At 40.0% G+C, this 22744-nt stretch overlaps 1 protein-coding gene across 1 annotated transcript in view; it reads left to right on the top strand.

The window, feature by feature from the left end:
* The window catches only part of ART3 (ADP-ribosyltransferase 3 (inactive)), a gene marked incomplete at its 3' end in the record, with an annotated part of 136495 nt that overhangs the window by 86022 nt on the left and 27729 nt on the right, over nt 1–22744 (top strand). The window contains exons 2-3 of the mRNA XM_079710593.1: nt 14536–14613; nt 20432–21143. Of these exons, the coding sequence (XP_079566719.1) occupies nt 14545–14613; nt 20432–21143 (781 nt within the window). The 5' untranslated portion in view covers nt 14536–14544. The remainder of the gene's footprint in view (nt 1–14535; nt 14614–20431; nt 21144–22744) is intronic.

The raw sequence follows: 22744 nt of genomic DNA, 5'->3' as shown, positions 1-22744 counted from the left end.
GAGATTTAATTCAGATACCATGTAATTCACATATTTAAAGTATATGATTCAGGGAATTCGCTGTTGGTCCGGTGGTTAGGACTCTGCCGTCTCACTGCCGAGGGCCCGGGTTCAATCCCCAGTCGGGGAACTAACATCCTGCAAACTGTGCAGCACAGCCAAAAAAATAAATAAATAAGATAAATAAATAAAGTATACAATTCATTGGTCTTTGGTACATTCAAAGAATTTTGAAACCATCACTGTAGTTAGTTTTAAAACTATTGATGCGTGCAACAACATGGGTAGATTTCAAAGCGTTATGCTAAGAACCTAGTCACAACCTCACCGCCTTTATTGCTGCCATCTTAGTTCAAGCCACCATAATCTCTGCTTGCATTATCATAATAACCTGTAAACTGGTTGACTTTCACTCTGTAGAGTATTCTCAGCATAACAGCCAGGGTCATCATCTTAAAAAATAAGTCAAATCTTTTCATGATTCCATTCCAACCTTGTGATTTGCTCCCTTTCTCTTAGAGTAAAATCCTAGATTCTTAAAATAGCCTACAAAGACTTATCTTCCCACTACCACCCTTACCTTGCTGACCTTATCTCCTACAACTCTTCCCTTACTTAATGACTCTTCTGTTCCAGCCATATCAGCCTCTTCTATTCCTTCTGCCTGACCACTCTTCCACCACATGGCTGATCTCCCTCATCTCCTTCAAGTCTTTGCTTATATATCACGTTTTCAGGGATTCCCCCAACCATCCAATTTAAATGACAAACTCTCCATGTACTCCCAGTCTCTCTTGTATTACTTTTTAAAAAACGTAACCTTACTATATTCTAACATACTTATATAATTTACTTATTTATTTTAGTTGTTATTTGACTGCCCCCCTCCCACAAAATGCATTTAACAAGGGCAAGATGTTTATTTTGTTCACTGATATACCTCTAGTACCTAAAACAGTTCCTGGAACATTGTGAGGACTCAAATATTTGTTGAATGAATGGATGGATGAATGAAATGAAGAGTTAAAAACTGGAGGTTCCAGTTCAAGAGAGCGACCTAAAAAGATCCTGAACTCACCTCCTCCCATGGGCATACCAAATCTACAGCCATATATGGAACAGTTTCCTCTGGGTAAAAGCTAAAAACAGGTGGAGCAATCCTTCACATTAGACAAATGGGAAGGAAACCACATTTAAGTGGGTAGGAAAGGCTGAGGCACAATCTTGCCATAAATTCCACCTCTGATGCTGCGACCCACAATTGGAAGGTAGCTCAGAACTTGGAGCTTTGCTTTGAGGAGTAAAGGGTTCTTACTGCACACTGGGCACCCCAACTTTAAAGACAGTCACCTGAGAGACAAGCCCTCAAAACACCTGGGTCTAAAGACCAACAGGGCTCACATACACAAGACCTATGGGGCTGAGGCAAACCGAGGTGCAGCTCGTAAAGGGACCGTGTGCAGACTCACCTGCTCTAGGGTGCAGCGCAGAAGCAGCCCTTGAAAATCGCCCAGACTTATATGTAGAAGACTCATTTGCTAATTTTAAAGCAATTGGTCTGAGGAGCAGGGGCCTGCTGGAATATTCTCCTGGGACGGAGGCTAGTGGGCGCCGTCATCATGCCCTCCCTCTCCTTTGCTAAAGCCCACGGGTGCCATCTTTTATTCTTATTTCTTTTTTCCCCCTTGGGTGTCATCTTTATGCTCCAGTCGGTGGGTGCCATTTTTCACAATTCCTTTCTGTCTTGCTGAAACCAGTGGGAGCCATCTCCCCCGACTTTTAAAATATTTGTTTCTTTATTTTTCCTTTTTTTGGCAGGTGCCATTTTGGCACACCCTCCCCCCACCCACCTCCCTCTAGCCAGTGGGTGCCATTTTGTGCTCTCTCCCTACTGCACTCCAGAACACTCCTCAGAGAGGAGCTTCTGTATACATCCGGTGCCCTGGTTTTCATATTTGGTGACCCAGTTTTTGCAGCTACCACCTGGGGGATCACCTGGCTTTGGAGGCCAAGAGGACTTGTGCTCTTGGGTTTCATAGGACTGTAACAATCAGAGATTCAGTTCTTGGCAGACTACCACTCCTAGGGCACTGCACAGAAAGCAGACTAAAACACACTTCTAGTCTTTCTGAGGAAGAGACCTATTTGCTTGTCCGGGAGCTTTGGCCTGAGGGACAAACTTCTGGTTTGGCATACTTATAGGGGCTTATAGAGCTGCTCTCAGGGAATGGAGGCAGGTAGACTCCGTCTTTGCGCTCTCCCTCTGCTTTATTCCAGCTCGCTGCTATCTTCCAGAAAGGAGCTTATAGCCTTCTCTGGTGCCCTGATTTTTGCAGATGCTACCAGGGGACACCTCTACATCACTTGGCTCTGGTGGCCAGCCAGGTTTAGCTTGTGGGCCCCAGAGACTATAACCAACGAGAAAGAGTTCTTAAACAGCAACTACCCCCAGGGCACAGCAGGAGGTAACAGACTCAGGAGCTCAATGTTTTTGTGAAAAATGCCTATTAGCTTATCATTATTGCTGCAACATGAGGGGCAGGCTTCTAATTAAACACACAGCTAAGGGCTGACTGTAAACCTTTCCTGAGAACTCGGAGGGCAGGCATTATCTTCCCCTTCTCCTGCTGTACCCCAGAGTGTCAGCATCTCTTGAAAGGGAGCTCTTATATGTGTCTGGGGTCCCAGTTTTTGCATCTGGTGCCCTGGTTTTTGCAGCTGCTGCCCAGGGAGTATCCCTTGATTGCCTAACTCTGGTGGTTGGGGGGGATGACGTTCCTAGGTCCCACAGGATTGTAACAATTAGTTCTTGGAAGGCTACCATCCCCAGGGCACTGCACAGACAGTGGACTAAAACACTCCCCTAGTCTTTCTGTGAAAGACGCCTACTTGCTAGTCCTGGAACTTTGGCCACAGGGACAGGCCTCAGGTATGAAACATGTTCAGAGGCTACAGAGGTGCTCTCAGGGAATGTAGGCTGGGGAATACCATCTTTTTGCCCTCCCTCTGCCTTGCGACAGCTTACTGGTATCTCCCAGAAAGGAGCTTACACACTAATCTGGAGCCCTGATTTTTATGATTGCTGCCCAGGGGATACCTCCAGATCACTTGGCTCTGGGGGCCAGCAGGGCTTGCACTTGTGGTCTGAAAAAACTGCTTATTTTATATTTTTAAAAGCTGCTGCCTGAGGGTCTGGCTTGTAATCAGCCTGAACTAGATGCTGAGTGAGATCCTTCCCTTTGGGACACTAACTAGTCTTAGCGCACCCTCAGCTACTGGGAGCTATTAAATATAAAATAGGCTGCTTGGATAATCACAAACATGTTGAGAAACAACCAAGAGTGCTAGGGCAGGGTTGAATGATAAGCTTTGTGTCCTACACAGGGCCAACCTTTCAGAACTGGGAGAAGCAGCTCTTTCATCTAATGCATAGAAACCAACATAGAGAGTCAAGCAAAGTGAAGAAACAGAGGAGTGTGTTCCAAATGAAAGAACAAGATAAAACCTCAGGAAAAAATCAATAAAATAGAGATAAGTAATTAACCCGATAAAGGGTTCAAAGGTAGTGGTCATAAAAATGCTCACTGCGCAAGAGGGAGGAGATATGGGGATATATGTATATGTATAACTGATTCACTTTGTTATAAAGCAGAAACTAACACACCATTGTAAAGAAATTACACTCCAATAAAGGTGCTAAAAACATAAAAAAATAATAATTTGAAAAAAAAATGCTCACTGAACTCAGAAGAGGAATGGATGAACACAGTGAGAACTTCAACAAAGACAGAGAAAATATTTAAAAGTTGTGAACAGAAGTCACAGAGCAAAGAATATGGTAACTGAACTGAAAAATACACTAGTGGATTCAACAGCAGACTAGATGAAACAGAAGAAAGGGTCAGTGAACTCAAAGACAGGGTAGAAGAACTCACCAAATCAGAGTAGCAAAAAAAGAAAAAAGAATGCAAAAAAGTGAAGATAGCGTAAGGAACTTATGGGGCAACATCAAGTGGACTAACGTTTGTATTATAGGAGTCCCAGAAGGACAGGAGAGAGAGAAAGGGGAGAAAATTTATTTGAATAAATGATGGTTGAAACTTCCCTAACCTGGGGAAGGAAACAGACATCCAGATCCAGGAAACCCAGAGAGTTCCAAATAAGATGAACCTAAAGAGACCCACAATAAAACTCATTATAATTAAAATGTCAAAAGTTAAAGACAAGGAGGGAATCTTAAAACAGAAAGAGAAAAACAACTTGTTATTTATAGGGGAACCCCCATAAGACCAGCAGCAGATTTTTCAGCAGAAACTTTGCAGACCAGAAGGGAGTGGCAAGGAAAGGAAAAAAACCTACCACCAAGAATACTCTACCTGCAAAGTTATCATTCAGAACTGAAGGAGAGATGAGAGTTTCCAGACAAGCAAAAGCTAAAGGAGTGCATCACCACTAAACTGTCATTACAAGAAATGTTAAAGGGACATATTTAAGCTGAAAAGAAAGGACACTAATTAGTAACAACAAACCACATGAAAGTATAAAACTCACTGCTAAAGATAAATATATGAGCATACTTCAGAGATATGGTGGCTTGGTTCCAGACCACCACAAAAACGTGAATATCACAATAAAGCAAGTCACATGAATTTTTTGATTTCCCAATGCATATAAAATTTATGTTTATTCTGTACTATAGACTATTAAGTATGCAATAGCATATGCCTAAAAAACCAGTATGCATACCTTAATTTAAAAATACTTTATTGCTAAAAAATGCTAACCATTATCTGAGCCTTCAGCAAGCTGTATAGTAGTACCATCAAAGATCACAGATCACCATGACATAATAATTTAAAAGTTCGAAATTTTTCAAGAATTACCAAAATATAACAGAGAGACATGAAGTGAGCAAATGCTGTTGGAAAAATAGCACCTACAGAACTGGTCAGGGCAAGGTTGCCACAAACCTTTGATTTGTAAAAAAAAAAAATGTAATATTTATGGAGCACAATGAAGTACAATAAAATAAGGTATTCCTGTATGGTAAAGGTAGTAGATTAGTCACTTTTAAAGCTAGTATGAAGGTTAAAAGACAAAGTAGTAAAAGTAACCATAACTACCATAATTAGTTAAGGAATACACACTATTAAAAGATGTAAAATATGACATCAAAAACATAAGTTGTGGGGGATGGGAGAATAAAAATGTATAACTTTAGAATGCATTCAAAGTTAAGTTGTTATCGTCTTAAAATAGACTATTACAAGCTGTTATATGTAAGCTTCACGATAACCACAAAGCAAAAACCTATATTAGATACACAAAAGGAAATGAGAAATGAATATGAGATAGCACTAAAAAAATCATCAACCACAAAGGAAGAGACCAAGAGAAGAAGAAAGGAACAGAGGAACTACAAAGCAGCCAGAAAACAATGAACAAAATGGCAATAAGAACATACCTTTCAATAATCACTTTAAATGTAAATTGAACTAAATTTTCCAATCAAAAGATATAAAATGATTGAGTGACAAAAACAAGACCCATCTATATGCTGCCTACAGAAGACTCACTTCAGACTTAAGGACACACACAGGTTGAAAGTGAAGGGATGGGGACTTCCCTGGCAGTCCAGTGGTTAAGACTCTGCCTTCCAGTGCAGTGGGTGCAGGTTCCATTCCTGGTTGGGGAGCTAAGATCCCACATGCCTCATGGCCAAAAACCAAAACATAAAACAGAAGAAATATTGTAACAAATCAATAAAGACTTTAAAAATGGTCCACATCAAAAAAAAAAAACTTAAAAAAAAAGAAAGTAAAGGGATGGAAAAAGATATTCCATGCAAATAGAAACCAAAAGAAAGCTGGGGTAGCTATACTTACATTACGAACACAAGTCTATGTGCCTGATGCACAGTGAGGCCAAATAATACCAAAACGTCAGAGTTTGGTTTATTGCAGGGCCATGCAAGGAGATGGGTGGCTCATGCCTGAAAAAAACACAAACTCCCCCAAAACTTTCAGCAAAGCCCTTTTATAGGAAAGGTGAGGGAGGGGCATGGTTAGTTGTTGCAGACTTCTTGGTGTCAGATCCTTTGTTCTTGAGGTCAGGTCATGGTCAGGTCACAATGTTCCTATAAACCACCAAAACAAATGTTATTCTCTGTTCTAACATGAAAGGGCAAGGTGTCAAGTCTCAACTTTCACCCACCAAGTTCCAGGTCCTGGCTAAGAGAAGGGGATCCCTACACAGGTGGGTTATCCTGCCCGGGAGCATTCATCTAGCACCCAGCCTGGGTCCTCCCACCAGTGCCCAGGCCCAGCTGAAGAGGCAGATCTCAGCTGGCGGCACCCTCAGGGCCAGGTTCCCAAACCCTGCCCAGCCATCATCACTAAGGGAGCAAGGCACCCAGGATCCAGCCAGCTCTCAGGCTTTTCATTTAAACTGGAGAGGCTCTGAGGCCTCCATGGCCTGCAACCCATGGAGACTGCTGTTACCTTAATGGCAGTGTCTGTATATTCCAGTTGCTGAGGGCTCCCTGGGCTGCAACCCATGGAGACTGCTTCCACCATTAGGTTGCAGAGGTGTGGATGGAGGAGAGGTTCACTGCTGCTTCAAGGCCTGGGGCCGGCCAGTGGGCGGCTGTAGCGAGGGCTCTGGAGGTTTGCAGGACACAGCCCTCAGCCTGAGGCCAGCAGACCTGGAGGGCCTGGAGAAGGCTGTGATCTGCTTCTCACCACACTCTCTGCCCCAGGACCACTCTTCGGCTGACTGTTGGTGGAGCTGGACCTCTAACTGCCATGTGCTAATGGTCATGAGCTAACGGCTGTGTGCCTGCCCTGCCCCTGTTACAGCGGCAGGTACATCTGCAGGTCAGGTTCTCATGGCCAAGTGGGCACAGGCATGTGCCACCTCCTTCCCCTCTTCCTGGCTGCCTGCTTCACCTTCCTGTCATAGTCGTCCCAGCAGGGAGTCCAGCAGGAGTCAGGGACTGCCAGGCCAGGCCAGGCTGGGGGCAGCGGCAGTGGCATGAGGTGGGGCAGCACTGGGCAAGCTGGCTCAATTGGATGTGGTGCGCGAAGCCACAGTTCATATCCAGCCACCTGCCAGGCTTGCAGCAGAGCCCTGGCCTGGGACCTGGCACCACTTCCATCTGGAGCCCCCATGTATCTGACGTTCTGGTATTGTTTGGCCTCACTGTGCGTCAAGCATACAGAGTTGCATTTGGTAACACTTACATCAGACAAAATATACTTTAAAACAAAAGACTGTGATAAGGGACAAAGAAGGGGATTATACAGTGATAAAGGGGTCAGTCCAACAAGACGATGTAACATTTGTAAATGTTTATGCATCCAATATAGGAGCACCTAAATATATAAAGCAAATATTAACAGACCTAAAGGGAGAAATAGACAACAGTACAACAATAGTAGGGGACTTTAATACCCCACTTACATCAGTGGATAGATCATCCAGATAATAAATAAGGAAACATTGGCCTTAAATGACACATTAGACCAGATGGACTTAACAGAAATATACAGTACATTCCATCCAAAATCAATAGAATACACATTCTTCTCAAGTACACATGGAACATTCTCTAGGATAGATCATACGTTAGGCCACAAAACAGGTCTTAACAAATTTAATAAAATTGAAATCATATCAAGCACCTTTTCCAATCACAGTGGCATAAAACTAGAAATCAATTATAAGAAGAAAACTGAAAATTCATAAATATGTGAATATTAAACAGCATGCTCCTGTACAGCCAATAGGTCAAAGAAAAAACTGAAAGCAAAATCAAAAAATACCTTGAGACAAACAAAAATGGAAATATAACATGCCAAAATTCATGGGCTGCAGTAAAAGCAGTTCTAAGAGGAAAGTTCATAGTGATAAATGCCTACTGCAAGAAACAAGAAAAATCTCAAATAAACAACCTAACTTTATACCTCAAAGAACTAGAAAGAGAAGAATAAATAAAGCCTGAAGTTAGTAGAAGGAAAGAAATAACCAAGATCATAGTAGAGATAAATGAAAAGAAACAAAGACAATAGAGAAGATCAATGAAACCAAGAGCTGTTATTTTTAAATAAACAAAATCAACAAACCTTTAGCTAGACTTACTAAGAAGAGAGGACTCAAATAAATAAAATCAGAAATGAAAGAGAAAACATTACAGATGATACCACAGAAATATAAAGGATCATAAGAGACTACTACAAATAAAGTATATGCCAAAAAATTGGGCAACCTAGAAGAAATGGATAAATTCCTAGAAACAAACAACCTTCCAGGAGTGAATCAGGAAGAAACAGAAAATCTGAACAGACTGATTATTAGTAAGTAGATTGAATCAGTAATTAAAAACTTCCCCCAAATAAAAGTCCAGATGGTGTCACTGGCAAATTCTACTAAACATTTGAAAAGAATTAACACCAATCCTTTTCAAACTCTTCCAAGAAATAGAAGAGGAGTGAACACTTCTGAGCTCACAACTCAGTTTATGGCCAGCATTATCCTGATACCAAAACCAGACAAAGACACAACAAAAATGAGAATTACAGGCCAGTATCCCTGAGGAACATAGATGCAAAAATCCTTAAAATGTTAGCAAACTGAGTTCAACAATACATTGAAAGGATTATATACCATGATCAATTGGGATTTATTCCAGGGATGCAAAGATGGTTCGATATTCACAAATCAATCAGTGAGGTACTCCAGATTAACGAAATGAAGGATAAAAATCGTGATCATCACAAAAGATGCAGAAAAAGCGCTTGACAAAATTTTAACAGACATTTTTGATAAAAAATTCTCAACAAAGTCAGTATAGAGGGAATGTGCCTCGACATAGTAAAGGCTATCTATGAGAGCCCACAGCTAATATGCTCAGTGGTGAAAAGCCAAAAGCTTTTCCTCTAAAATCATGTTCAAACAAGGATGGCTACTCTTATCACTTCTGTTCAACATAGTATTAGAAGTCCTAGCCAGAGCAATCCAGCAAGGAAAATAAATTAAGGCATCTGAATTGGAAAGGAAGAAGTAAAACTGTCATTTGCAGATGACATGATATTATATACAGAAAACCCTGAAGACTCCTCCCAAAACCAGAACTAATAAATTCAGTGAATTTGCAGGCTGCAAAATCAATACACAGAAATCTGTTGTGTTTCTATACACTGATAATGAATTATCAGAAAGAGAAATAAAGAAAATAACCCCATTTATAATTGCACCAAAAATAAGAAAATACCTGTGAATAAATTTAACCAAGGAGGTGAAAAACCTGTATGCTGAAAACTGTAGACATTGATGAAAAAAGGTGAAGAAGACTCAGATGAATAGAAGGATAGCCTATGCTCTTGGACTGGAAGAATCCATATTGTTAAAATGTCCATACTACCCAAAGCAATCTACATAGTCAGTGCAATCCCTTTCAAAATTCCAATGGCACTTTTCACAGAAATAGGACCAAAAAAAAAATCCTAAAACTTGTATGGAACCACAAAAACCCCCAAGCAATCTTGAGAAAGAAGAACAAAGCTGAAGGCATTATGCTCCATGATTTCAAACTATATTATAAAGCTATAGTAATCAAAACAGTATGGTATTGGCATAAAAACAGACACATAGATCAGTGAAATAGAATGCAAGCCCAGAAATAAACTCATGTGTATATGGTCAATTAACTTATGACAAAGGAGCCAGTATACAGTGGGGAAAGGACAGTCTCTTTAGTAAATGGTGTTTGGAAAACTGAACAGCCACAGGCAAAAGAATGAAACTGGACCACTATCTTACATCATACCTAAGAATTAACTCAAAATGTATTAAAGACTTGAATGTATTGGTTGGCCAAAAAGTTTGTTTGGGTTTTTCCATAACATGGGAAAACCTGAGTGAACTTTTTGGCCAACTCATAAGACCTGAACCATAAAACTCCTAGAGGAAACATAAGTGGTAAGCACCTTGACATTGGTCTTGGCAGTGATTTTTTGGATATGACACCAAAAGCAAAAGCGACAAAAGCAAAAATCAAGTGGGACTATACCAAACTAAGAAGTTTCTGCACAGCAAAGGAAACCGTCTAAAATCGAAAATACAGGGGACTTTCCTGGTGGCACAGTGGTTAGGAGTCCACCTACCAATGAACTCGAGCCCTGGTCCGGGAAGATCCCACATGCCGTGGAGCAACTAAGCCCGTGCATCACAGCTACTGAGCCTGCTCTCTAGAGCCTGTGAGCCACAACTGCTGAAGCCCCCATGCCTAGAGCCCCTGCTCTGCAACAGGAGAAGCCACCACAATGAGAAGGCCGTGCACCGCAACGAAGAGTAGCCCCCACACACCGCAACTAGAGAAAAGCCTGCATGCAGCAATGAAGACCCACTGCAGCCAAAAATAAATGATATAAATAAATTAATTAATTTTTTAAAAAGGCCCCCAGGGACTTACCTGGTTAAAAGAAAAAAAAATGAAAATACAGCCTGATTGGGAGTTAATATGCAAATCATACATATCATAAAGGGTTAATATCCAAAATATATAAAGAACTCATACAACTCAATAGGAAAAATACAATCTATATAAAAAATGGGCAAAGACCTGAATAGATAGTTTTTCAAATAAGATATACAGATGGCCAGCAGACACATGGAAAGATCAACATCACTAATCATCAAGAAAATGCATATCAAAACCACAATGAGAAGGACTTCCCTGGCTGTCCAGTGGTTAGGACTCTGCACTTCCACTGCAGGGGGCATGGTTTCAATCCCTGGTCAGGGAACTGAGATCCCACATACTGTGCAGTGCGGCCAAGAAAAAAAAAATTTAAAAAACCACAATGAGATATCACCTCACACCTGTTAGAATGGCTATTATCAAAAAGACAGGAAATAACAGATGTTAGGATATGAAGAAGGAAACCTTTGTACACTACTGGTGAGAATGTAAATTGGTGCAGTCACTATGAAAAACAGTATGAGGGTTCCTCAAAAAATTAAAAATAGAACTTCTGTATGATCCAACAATTTCACTTCCGGGTATTTACCCAAAGAAAATGAAAACAGTTGGAAAGATTTCCGCACCTCCATGTTCTTTGTGGCATTATTTACAGCCAAGGTATGGAAGCCACCTAAGTGTCCATCGACAGATGAATGGATAAAGAAGATGTGGCACCTATATACAATGGAATATTACTCAGCCATAAAAAGAATGAAATAATGTCATTTGCAACAACATGGATGGATCTTGAGGGCATTTTGCCAAGTGAAATAAGTTAGATGGAGAAAAACAAATAACGTATGATCTCACTTATATGTGGAATCTAAAAACAAAAGCAACCACCAAGCTCATAGATACAGAGAACAGATTGGTGGCTGCCAGAGACGGGGGGTGGGGGTTGAGCAGAATGGGTGAAGAGAGTCAAAATGCACAAACTTCCAGTTACATGGGGATCTAATTGGCAACTAGAGTTCATAATACTATATTGCACATTTGCGAGTTGCCAAGAGACTAAATCCTAAAAGTTCTCATCACACAAAAAAATATTTTGTAACTGTGTATGGTAATGGATGTTAATTAGACTTAATTGTGGTGATCATGTCACAGTATATACAAATATCAAGTCACTATATTTTCTTGAAAGAAAACAAGAATGGAGCAAAAGCATACTGGGAATAAATAAGGTCAAACTTGCCTTGAACTTCATGCAGTGTTTGTTATGCTCTTTTTGGTAGACTTAGTGTTTTGTGTGATTTATTGATGAATCTGATAAGCTTTAGGGGGCCAAATACAGGAAAATCCCACTACTTCATTCCCTGTAGGCCCACATGCCTGGGCCTAAAATGCCAGTCATTGTGAGCCTAAGGACTGAAAACATGTGCAAACTTTTTCCTTTCTAACTAAACTCTATTTTTTTAAATGATACAATTACTGAGAGCCTATTCAGTGTATTTAATCTTAAATTGCTTAGCCAGTGAGGTGGGTAGAGGCTAGACGTCTGGAAGAGTCTGAGGAGGAGAGATGGGTTTTGTAAAAGTAGGTTCACTTCATGACAGTTTAAAATGTTTCATTGAGTAAATATGTATGTACACACACAGAGAGAAAAATACATTTAAGTGTGTAGTAGCTTGGTGAATTTTCATAAACAATATATCAGTGTAATCGAGACCCAGAACCAAAAACAGAACCTAACCAGCATCCCAGGTGCTCCCCTTGTGCCTCTTCCAGTTACTACCTCCCACTCAGGGTACTATTCTGACATCTGATGCCATAGAAGTGTTTTGCCTGATTTTGTACTCTATACTAATTAAATCATTCAGTGTGTAGATGTTTGTATCTGTTCATAGGTTTAAAATTTGTGGTATTTATGCACATACATATAGTTAAGAGTTTATTAATTTTCAATACTATACAAAATTCCATGGTATAAATACACTACAATTTATCCATTCTACTATTTATAGGCATTTGGATGGTTTGCAGTTTGGGGCTTTTATGAATAGTGCTACTTTCTAAATATTCTATTAATTAATTTTGATACACATATGTGTGAATTTCCTAGGACATTTCACGGTTTTATATCCATAGTCCGTGAATTCTTAAGTATTCTTCAGCACTGCAGTCAATATATTTACTAGGTGTACTTTACTCAGATGAGAGCTATAGTTGTAGATATTACCAAATCCTTCCCTTCTTAGTGTTCTCACTGGGCTTTGCCTGTAAGTAAGATTCTTGACATGTATTCTGGTTAAGTATGCATACTCATGTCTTTTGTTAGTCTGAGTGCTTTTCAGCTTTATTTTACTTACTTGTGTGTCCCAGCACCTGGCATAGTACCTAAAATACAGTAAGCTGGTTGAGTGAATGGTGATAGCCATCACCATTGCCAGTGATTAACACAGCAAGTCCCCTGAGTTATGTGAACCATTTAGCTAGGGTAAAATCCTTGCTTTAGTCTGACATCTCAGAGTCAAAGGGTCAAAGGTTCAAAGGGTTAGGAATGGGAAGTGATCACTCTCTGAGAAGCCCAGAACTGAGGGCTCAGAGCTGAACATGCTGTGTGGTTAGAGGGAATTGCTGTGGCTTTACAAGCCTCTTGGAGATTTCATGTGTTAACAGTAATGATTCCAAGGGATAGTCTGGGGGACAGGTATAAATAGCAGAACACAAATGAGGTAATGTGCCACTGCCAAGCTATTGCTGGGGATGTTTATAAAAAGAAAAGCATTCCCTTCTCAGCTCTCAGTGTCAACAGCCTCCTATCCTGAAGACACGCTCACCACCACTGAGAGAGTGGGGAAACAGTTTGAGACCTAGCATCATTTAAACCTCCACAGGCAGAAAAGCCAGGTAAACATTTTGACTTATTTGCACTCAGACTATGGAAGTGAAGAATTTTCAAGAAAATCCTGATTCAGACCTTGCTTGGTACATACTGCCTTGTGACAGTTATCTGTCAAGTATTATTTTCCAAATCTTCTTTTAAAGGGAAGCTTCACACAAAAGTGGCATGTTTGTACTATCTTTTGATATCTTTAGTGAAAGAAACTGCTCCTGAATAAATATGGGGATCTGGGGCCAAAGGGAAGACTATCTTCTTTCCCTTGTGCTGTTCTTCCCCATTTTCAGATGCCATAATATGGTGATTGGTAGGATAAAAAAAGAGATTTCAGTTCAGTTCCAGCCATGTCAACTTTGTTGTAGGTATGTGGAAGGAACTATAAACCAGTCTTTAATTGAATCAGTTAATGGCTCTGGGACAGCTTCAGCCCTTGATGGCCTCTTACCCTCCTGTTTACCTGCTCCTGTCTCATGAACTTTGGGATGAATATTGGGCATTCAGCCAATAGAATTATATAATCTTACTAGAATTGCTTCCTACCCATTTCCTTCTTATTCCTGCCTTCAGAAAGTTATGCAAAACACTTGTTTTATCCTTGGCTTCTCTTAAATGTGAATATTTGGGAGAAACAGACTGCCTCGGATAACCTTCTGGTTTTTACCACTACTGGCCCTCCATCCTAGCCAAATGGGCATGACTTGGTTTGCAAAGAGGATCAAAGAATGGATGACATGTGTGGATACTAACTCCTGGAGAATTCTTGGAGAGTGGGAGCTAGGGGACCAATTTGAAATGGTTGTTTTTTAGTTTGTGATTTCCTTTGTATGCTGAGGGGAGATTTAGAGATAGGAAGAAAAAATGACTACCAGTGACTATGGTGGGAGAAACGACATGTCTAAAAGAGAATGGAAATGGACAGATTTAATCTTGAGCAAACTGCTGAAGTTCTCTGAGCTTTGGTTTCCTCATCTGTAGAATGAGGGTGTTAGACCACCAGACAAAGTCTAATGACCCTTCCAGCCATTGGAAATTTATTAATAATCACTTCCTAACCATTATGATACCCCCTGTTACCCAGAATGAAAAAATATATATAGTGTGTCATCATGTTCTACTTCCCTAAACCTTGTCTTTAAGTCTACTAAATTGGAATTTTTTCTTTTTAATTTAGAAGAGAAAAATGAAGGCAGGACATTTTGAAATGGTCACCGTGCTGCTGGCACCTATGATTCTAATGGACATCTTCCAGGTAATGTTAGGAATGGGAAGCATGTGGTCACTGGAATGGGAACTCTTGATATAAGGTTGCCTGAGGCATTTGTGTGGGTTGATGATAGAAATGAGAACAGAGACAGTAGGTAAATTAGTTTTTTACAAGTAGATCTTATCTGTTACACACTGATATGTGTTAACTGTAGAAAATTGAAAAATTAAAATTAATCAAAAAGAGGAAAGTAAAAATCATCCACAGTGTTCCACCCAGAGGGAAAGACTCAATCTGTTGGTGTGTATTCTTCTCAGCTTTCTTCTATGTGTTTATGTTTGTAATTTACAAAAATTGATTCACACTATATATATATATATATATATATATATATGGTATCTTTACTATATATATATATAGTAAAAAAAATATAGCTATATATAGCTATATATAGCTAAAAAATATATATAGCTATATATAACTATATAGCTATATATAGCTATATATAGTATTTTTTTACCTTTTTAAGTTAATATTGTGCTACAGATGTCTGTCCATGGCATCAGATATTCTAAAAATATGTATTTTTCTTCAGATAAGATGACACTGCAATGTTTATCTACATGTTTTCCGTTAAACTATATAGTGACTATTTTCCCACATTCAGTATTCTTTTTTTTTCTGATAGAGAGTTTATGATTTTATTTTTTACAATTGAATCTTTAAACATTCTGTATCATATTTTTATGTAAAATATGAGCCAGGTATCTCACTTGATATTTCCCGCCACATTGTTAGCTCTCACATCACTACTGAATGAGTGTTTGTCCACTGACTTGAAGTACATTCTTTAAAATGTGTTAAATTCTTAAAATTTTACCCATTTTTAAATTTAATATTCTGATATATTGTTTATAGAATCACTGTATATTCTGTTACCTGGTCTGCAGTGTGACTTTTTAAAAATTGAAGTATAATTCACGTATAAAAATATACCATTTTACTTAAAAAATTTTTTTTTAAATTTATTTATTTTGGCTGTGTTGGGTCTTCGTTGCTGCGCGTGGGCTTTCTATAGTTGCGGCAAGTGGGGGATACTCTTTGTTGCGGTGTGCAGGCTTCTCAATGTGGTAGCTTCTCTTGTTGCAGAGCACGGGCTCTAGGCGCACGGGCTTCAGTAGTTGTGGCACACGGGCTCAGTAGTTGTGGCTTGTAGGCTCTAGAGTGTAGTCTCAGTAGTTGTGGCGCATGGGCTTAGTTGCTCTGTGGCATGTGGGATCTTCCTGGCCCAGGGATCGAATCCGTGTCCCCTGCATTGGCAGGCGGATTCTTAACCGCTGCTCCACCAGGGAAGTCCCCAAAATATACCATTTTAAAGTGTACAGTTCAGTGATTTTCATATATTCACTATGCTGTGCAACCATCACCACTATCTCATTTTAGGACATTCCCATCATGCCAAAAAAGAAATCCTGTAGCTATTAGCAGTCAGCCCAATTCCCTCTTCCCTGCATCCCCTGGGATGCACTTTGTCTCTGTGGATTTGCATATTCTGGACATTTTATCTGAATGGAATCATACAATATCTGGCCTTTTGTGTGGCTTCTATTACTTAGCATAACATTTTCCAGATTCATCCATGTTGCAGTGTATATTGGCACATCCTTCTTTTTTATAGTTTAATAATATTCCATTGCATTGTTATGCCACATTTTTTTTATCCATTCATTAATTGATGGACATTTGGGTTGGCCCCACTTTTTTGTTCTTATGAATGAATAGTCCTGCCACAAACTTTCATGCAAAGGTTTTTGTTTGTGGGAACATATATTTTCAGTTCTCTTGGGTATATACCCAGGAGTAGAATTGCTGGGTCATGTGACTCTATGTTTAATATTTTGACTAAGTGCCCCAAACTTTTCCACAGTGGCCATACCATTTTAATTACTTATACAGCAGGGTATGAGGGTTCTATTTCTCTACGTCCTTGCTGACACTTGCTATTTTCCTTTTTTTTGGCTGTGTTGGCTCTTTGTTGCTGCGCGCAGGCTTTCTCTAGTTGCAGTGAGCGGGGGCTACTCTTTGTTGCGGTGCACAGGCTTCTCATTGCGGTGGCTTCTCTTGTTGCAGAGCACGGGCTCTAGGCACGTGAGCTTCGGTAGTTGTGGAACGCAAGCTCAGTAGTTGTGACGCACGGGCTTAGTTGTTCCGAGGTGTGTGGGATCTTCCCAGACCAGAGGTCAAACCTGTGTCTCTTGTCTCCTGCCTTGGCAGGCAGATTCTTAACCACTGTGCCACCAGGGAAGTCCCTATTTTCCTTTTTCTTCCTTATCTTTATAGCCATCCTAATGGGTGTGAGGTGGTATCTCACTGTGGTTTTGATTTGCCTTTTTAATATTCTTCTGCAACATAAATTTGATGTGTTTGTTTTATGAATGTTTCATAATTGGTTTAACCAATTTCTTTTTTAACCATTTAGGTCATTTTTACATTTTTGTAATAAACTTTTGGTAATTGAATTTCATCCATATAGGCTTTTGTTTCAATGGATAACTCAGAGGAAGAAAATATAATCAGTGTGTTCACCTAGCCTTTGTACCTGTTCCTTGTCCATTCAGTTTCCCCTGAATTGTGGTGGCATTTGTGGGCTTTTTCAGTGCTCAAGGCACTCACTATACAGAACACACAATCAGTGGTGGCCTTTGGCCAGAAAGACTTGATGTCTAAAATTAGACATGCAGAGACTGGTTAGAGGCACAGGGGGAAAGACAGGATCATATTGGATCAACCCTTGATATGATGTGAGGAATGTGGGGTGGTGGTTTCAGGGTGTGATGTCTTATAAGATGTTGAAGTCTTGAAGATAAATTAGGCATTGGCACCCAAGATGCACTCTGGTACATTCTGTGCTGTGGAGGAAAGTGTACTTCTTGGCTAGGAGATGGCAATGATTTGATCTCATGAAGCTCAAATTTCCACTTCAAGAAAGTGACCTACAGACCCAGGAGTTCAGGGGTCTCAGTGACGTCCCCAGAATATTCTGTGGCTGGTAATCAAGACAATTTCTGATGCCAGCACAATTCCTACATTCGTAAAAAGGTGTTGTAAATTGTCTGCCCAGCCTTTCATAAGGGTTGTTAAGAGGACAAAATTAAACTTTTTTTTTTTAAAAAGTGCTACATAAATGTCAGTGATCTTCATCATCAGAAACACAACACTTTGGTTAAGAGAACGGACTCTGGAGCCAGATTGCCTGGGTTCAAATATCAATTCCAAACAAGTTAATCTCTCTGTGCCTTAGTTTCCTCATCCTTAAAAAAGGAACAAATAATAGTACCTACCTACCTCACAGGGTTACCATGAAGATTAAATGAATTAATATATATGAACACTTAGTGCTTCACATACAGAAAGCACTCTGGAGAAGTTTATTAGGCCTTAATGATGAAGTGGCCACAGGGGTGACTGAGAAGGAGAAATCTAAGAAAATTTCACAAATGAATAGATGGTTTTATATAAGGACTAGGTTCATGGTAGTTGTAGGCAGTAAGATTATAAATTTTGTCTTGGTCTTAGATTGTTTTGTTTGAAGGGTCTTTGAGCAATTCAAGTGGAGTTATTAAGTAGGCAGTTGCTGTACAGATCTTGCACTTACAGGACAGGTCAGAGGTATTTAGATGATAACTGAAACTATGGGTCTTATATAATTGCCTAAGGGTAGAATTGAGAGTTGGAAAATAAGTAGCCTTGAGAAACACCAGCATTTAATGGCCAGCTAAAATGTGCTAGATCTGCAAAGGAGTCTAAGAAGAAATGTTTCCTTAGTGAGAGCTGTTTGGATGGAGGAATGGGGGTGGGAAACCGGATTGAAGAGGGTTGGGATATGAGTGGAAATGAAACGGAGATGGCAAAGATAGATGTCTTTTTGAAGAAGTTTGACTATGAGGGGAGAAGATAGTGAGAAGGAGATAGTGTGGGATATGGAATCAAGTTATATTTTGCTTTCTTAAGTTGGTTCCCTGCACCGCCTCTTCCTTTCCACACACACACTCACACACTTTAAGAATCATTCACATGGAGCCTGCAACTTTAACAGAGCCTGGCTAAGTGTTTCTATAAAGTCTCCAACTGAGGTTGCAACTTATGCAGTCAGTGTACCATACAAGTATAGAGTAGTGGAAAGAGACAATGATATGGAGGGCATTACCCTTTTACTTGTAGAAACCCTTAGATGGTGTCTCTGGGCAGATGTGCTCATCCTGTGTTTTGATCCGTAGGCCTGAGCACAGGGTTCTTACTTAGTTCACTTGAACTAAATATTTTGCCAGTTGCTATGCTAGATGCTTGGAATTCAGAAGATAAATATGATACATATCGTGCCCTTGAGGAACTTACAGTATAATACAGTCTGCCCTCCATATCCATACATACATGACCCCGCAGATAGAGAGGGCCCACTGTATTCATTGTACTGTGCCTTTTTTTTTTTTTTTTTTTTGGCTGCACCACATGGCATGCAGGATCTTAGTTCCCCGACCAGGGTTCAAACCAGCACCCCTGCTTTGTGCAAGCACGGAGCCTTAACCACTGGACCACCGGGGAAGGCTGTACTATGCCAGTTTTATAAGGAACTTGAGCATTTGTGGATTTTGGTGTTTGCAGGGGCTCCTGGAACCAATCCCCCATGGATACTGAGGGAAGACTGTACATATATTCCTATTACAAAATGATAAGAATAACCACAGCTTGTTGAAGGCTTGATATGTACCAGGCATGGGGCTAAGGACTTTGCATATATTCATTATATCATTTAATCCTCACAACAATCCTGCAATTAAGATATTATTTCCTCATGTTATCCCCATTTTTTAGATGAAAAAAATTGAAGCTCAGAAATGTCAAGTAACTTTCCCATAAGTAATTAGTACCTAGTTAGTAACAGAAATGGAATTTGAGCCCAGATCTATCTGATTCAAAGCTAGTAGTGTTCGTTACACTACACTGCCCTGCTTCTTACGTTATGTGTGTCATTTAAAGATGCTTAGTCCTTTTCCAGTTACTTGTAACGGAAAGACAATTCAAACTAGCTCAGATACATAGGGAATTTACTGATTCTTATGACTGAAGTAAAATACAGTTCCCAGGTAAAGCTAGACTCAGGCCTTAAGTAATGTTATCAGGGCCTCATCTCTCTCTTCACCTCTCAGCTCTGCAAACCTCCCTTTGTTGGCTTTATTTGTAGACAGGATTCTCCATGGGACTAAATGGATAACTATTGGCTGCTGCAAGCCAGTATTATCCTTAGAGCTTATGGTTATAGGGAAAGAAAGCCTTTTGTTTTTCTGGGAGTGCTCTGGTTTTTAAGCCTGCATTGTTGCTTATCATAGGGGCTGAAGATGCAGAATCAGTCCTAGCCGAACCACACAGACAAGGGGGAGGGGGCATCCTCAAAGCAAAAGGGGTAATATTTGCCTTTATATATTTATCCTTCATGTAAAGTGTTTCACACAAGGTATTTCAAATTCACTCAACAGTCTTGAGTGGTTGAGGAAATTAGCTAAGAATATTGTTCAAAGCCAGGACTGCCACCTGTTTTCTTCAGTTTCACCCTCATTGTTCTTTCCTCTGTACCACAGGGTTCAAACGAATGAGTTGTAGGCATGGTCATTTACTCTTCCATACAAATATGTGAGAAAAGTTATCATTAGCAGTGGAAGATACTTCCTACGTAAAAACATATCCAAAGTTCATTGTAAGCAAGGGAGAGAGTCTTGGCATGAGGGGGTGGATGCGATAAATTGAGAGAAATGATGTACACCAAATATCTTTATTTCAAGAGTATTAATGCCCTTTTCCTTTGAAGGTACAAGCTGAAATGTTAGATATGGCAGCTAATGCATTTGATGATGAATACCTGAAATGCACTGACAGGATGGAAATCAAATATGTTCCCCAGTTGCTCAAGGAGGAAAAAGCAAGCCTCCAGCTCTTGGAAGATGTGTGGGAAAATGCAGAAGCCAAGTGGGAAGCTCGGAAGACTCAGCTCCTTCTCCCTATGGGTTTTAAGGATAACCATGGAATAGCCCTGATGGCATATATTTCTGAAGCTCAAGAGCAAACTTCCTTTTACCATCTGTTCAATGAAGCTGGGAAAATGGCTGGCAAGTCTCGAAAAGATTATGTCTATGGCTTCCAGTTCAAAGCTTTTCATTTTTACCTGACAAAAGCTCTGCAGTTGCTGAGAAGATCTTGTGAGAACAGTTACAAAAATGTGGTGTATAGCGTAAGGCAGACTACTTTATTTACATTTGGAGGACTAAACCAAGTCCGATTTGGCCATTTCACCTTGGCATATTCAACCAAACCTCAAGTTGCTAATGACCAAGACGTTCTGTTAACCATCAACACATGCTTTGGAATTGCTGTTGAAAAATTTTTTGATAAAGAAAGTGAAAGAATTATTTTAATACCTCTGAATGAGGTTTTTCATGTGTCACAGGATGGGGCTGGCAATAACCTTATCCTTCAAAGCACAAACAAGACCTGCAGCCATTATGAGTGTGCATTTCTAGGTGGTAAGTGTCTCTGTTCTGTCTGTGCTTGTCTGGGAAAGAAGGAGTGAGACTCTTAGGCCCAGGGAGAGGTCAGGAAGGAAACTGGGAGGTTTTAAAAGGAGACAAAACATTGGTGGTCTCTCGTCTAGCTCTTTTCATACTGTTAGTTTCTTTTTTTCATAATTTAATTGTATCAAAATAATACATTTACGGTATTATTGAAAGTTAAAAAAACGAAATACTAATATAAGGTAATGGTTCTCAACTAGAAGTTTTGCCCACTAGGGTCAGTTGACCATAACTGGAAACATTTTTAATTGTCACGACTATCTTTAGTTGCTGCTAGCATCTAGTGGGTATAGGCCAAGGAACAAAACCTGCCTGGCGGCTCTCATTTAATTGGAAGTCTAGAGGTGGGCTGTCCAGAGTTGGTACAGGGGCTCAACTACATCATGAGTAACTCAGACTCTTTGTCATCCACCAATTTTAGCATGTTGGTTTGTTGATTCATGTTTTCAGTGTGACTGTTGGCAGCTGTAGGCATCAATCCATGTTCAAGACAAAAAGAAAGGATAGGAGGATCCAGCCAAATCTGCCTGTTTAATCAGGAGAGTAAAAGCTTTCCCAGAAATTCCGAGTAGACTTCTGGTTGCATATCATTACCAGAACAGCTACTTGATCGTCTGTAACTACAAGAAAATCTTGAAAAGAGGGTAATTAGCTTTTCCAGACTCTGTCGTGTGGGGAGGCAGGGGAGAAGGGAATTAGAAGAATCTGATCACCACCACCCTCTTCAACATTTGTGCATTTCCCCTTCCCATTCTCGCAGTGTAGTAAAGACTGGTACCGTTTTGTTTTTAAGTACTACTTTTACCTCAGAGTTATTAGTTGTATGATTTTCTGTTTCCTTAGCTTTTTATATCCCATCAATAATTCACCCCCTGAATCCTTAGAAATATAAATCTCCTCTTAATACATTTAGGTATATCAGATTCTCTCTCTCTCTTTTTTTTTTCTTTCTGGATATACTCCTGGATTCCATCATCTTGCTTTATGAAAATATCCTGAAATCTCTCCTCACTACTATTCTGAGACTTTCTTTTGCTTCTACCCTATGAGGAATCCCCTATATCTTGGATTTACTTCTCTTTCTTGAATTACTCCTTAGTTTGGAAGGGGTAGGGATTCTTCAGAAGTTTTCTGAGAAAAGAGATATTGAGGCAAATTTTCTGAGACTTTGTATACCTGAAAAATCTATCTTTGAGACCTTGAATAATAGTTTGTAGATTTGTATTTTTGTCTTAGAAATTATTTTCCTTGGAATTTTGGAGATGTTCCTTCATTGTCTTTTAGTTTCTGATACTGCTGTTAAAAAGTGTGAAGCCGGGCTTCCCTGGTGGCGCAGTGGTTGAGAGTCCGCCTGCCGATGCAGGGGACACAGGTTCATGACCCAGTCCAGGAAGATCCCACATGTCGCGGAGCGGCTGGGCCCGTGAGCCATGGCCGCTGAGCCTGCGCGTCTGGAGCCTGTGCTCCACAAAGGGAGAGGCCTGCGTACCGAAAAAAAAAAAAAAAAGTGTGAAGCCATTCTAATTACTAAAACTTTGAATGAGACTTGTTTT

Source organism: Hyperoodon ampullatus (genome assembly GCF_949752795.1).
Source record: "Hyperoodon ampullatus genome assembly, chromosome: 1".
Taxonomy (NCBI): domain Eukaryota; kingdom Metazoa; phylum Chordata; class Mammalia; order Artiodactyla; family Ziphiidae; genus Hyperoodon; species Hyperoodon ampullatus.
This window is presented reverse-complemented; position numbering and strand designations above follow the sequence as displayed.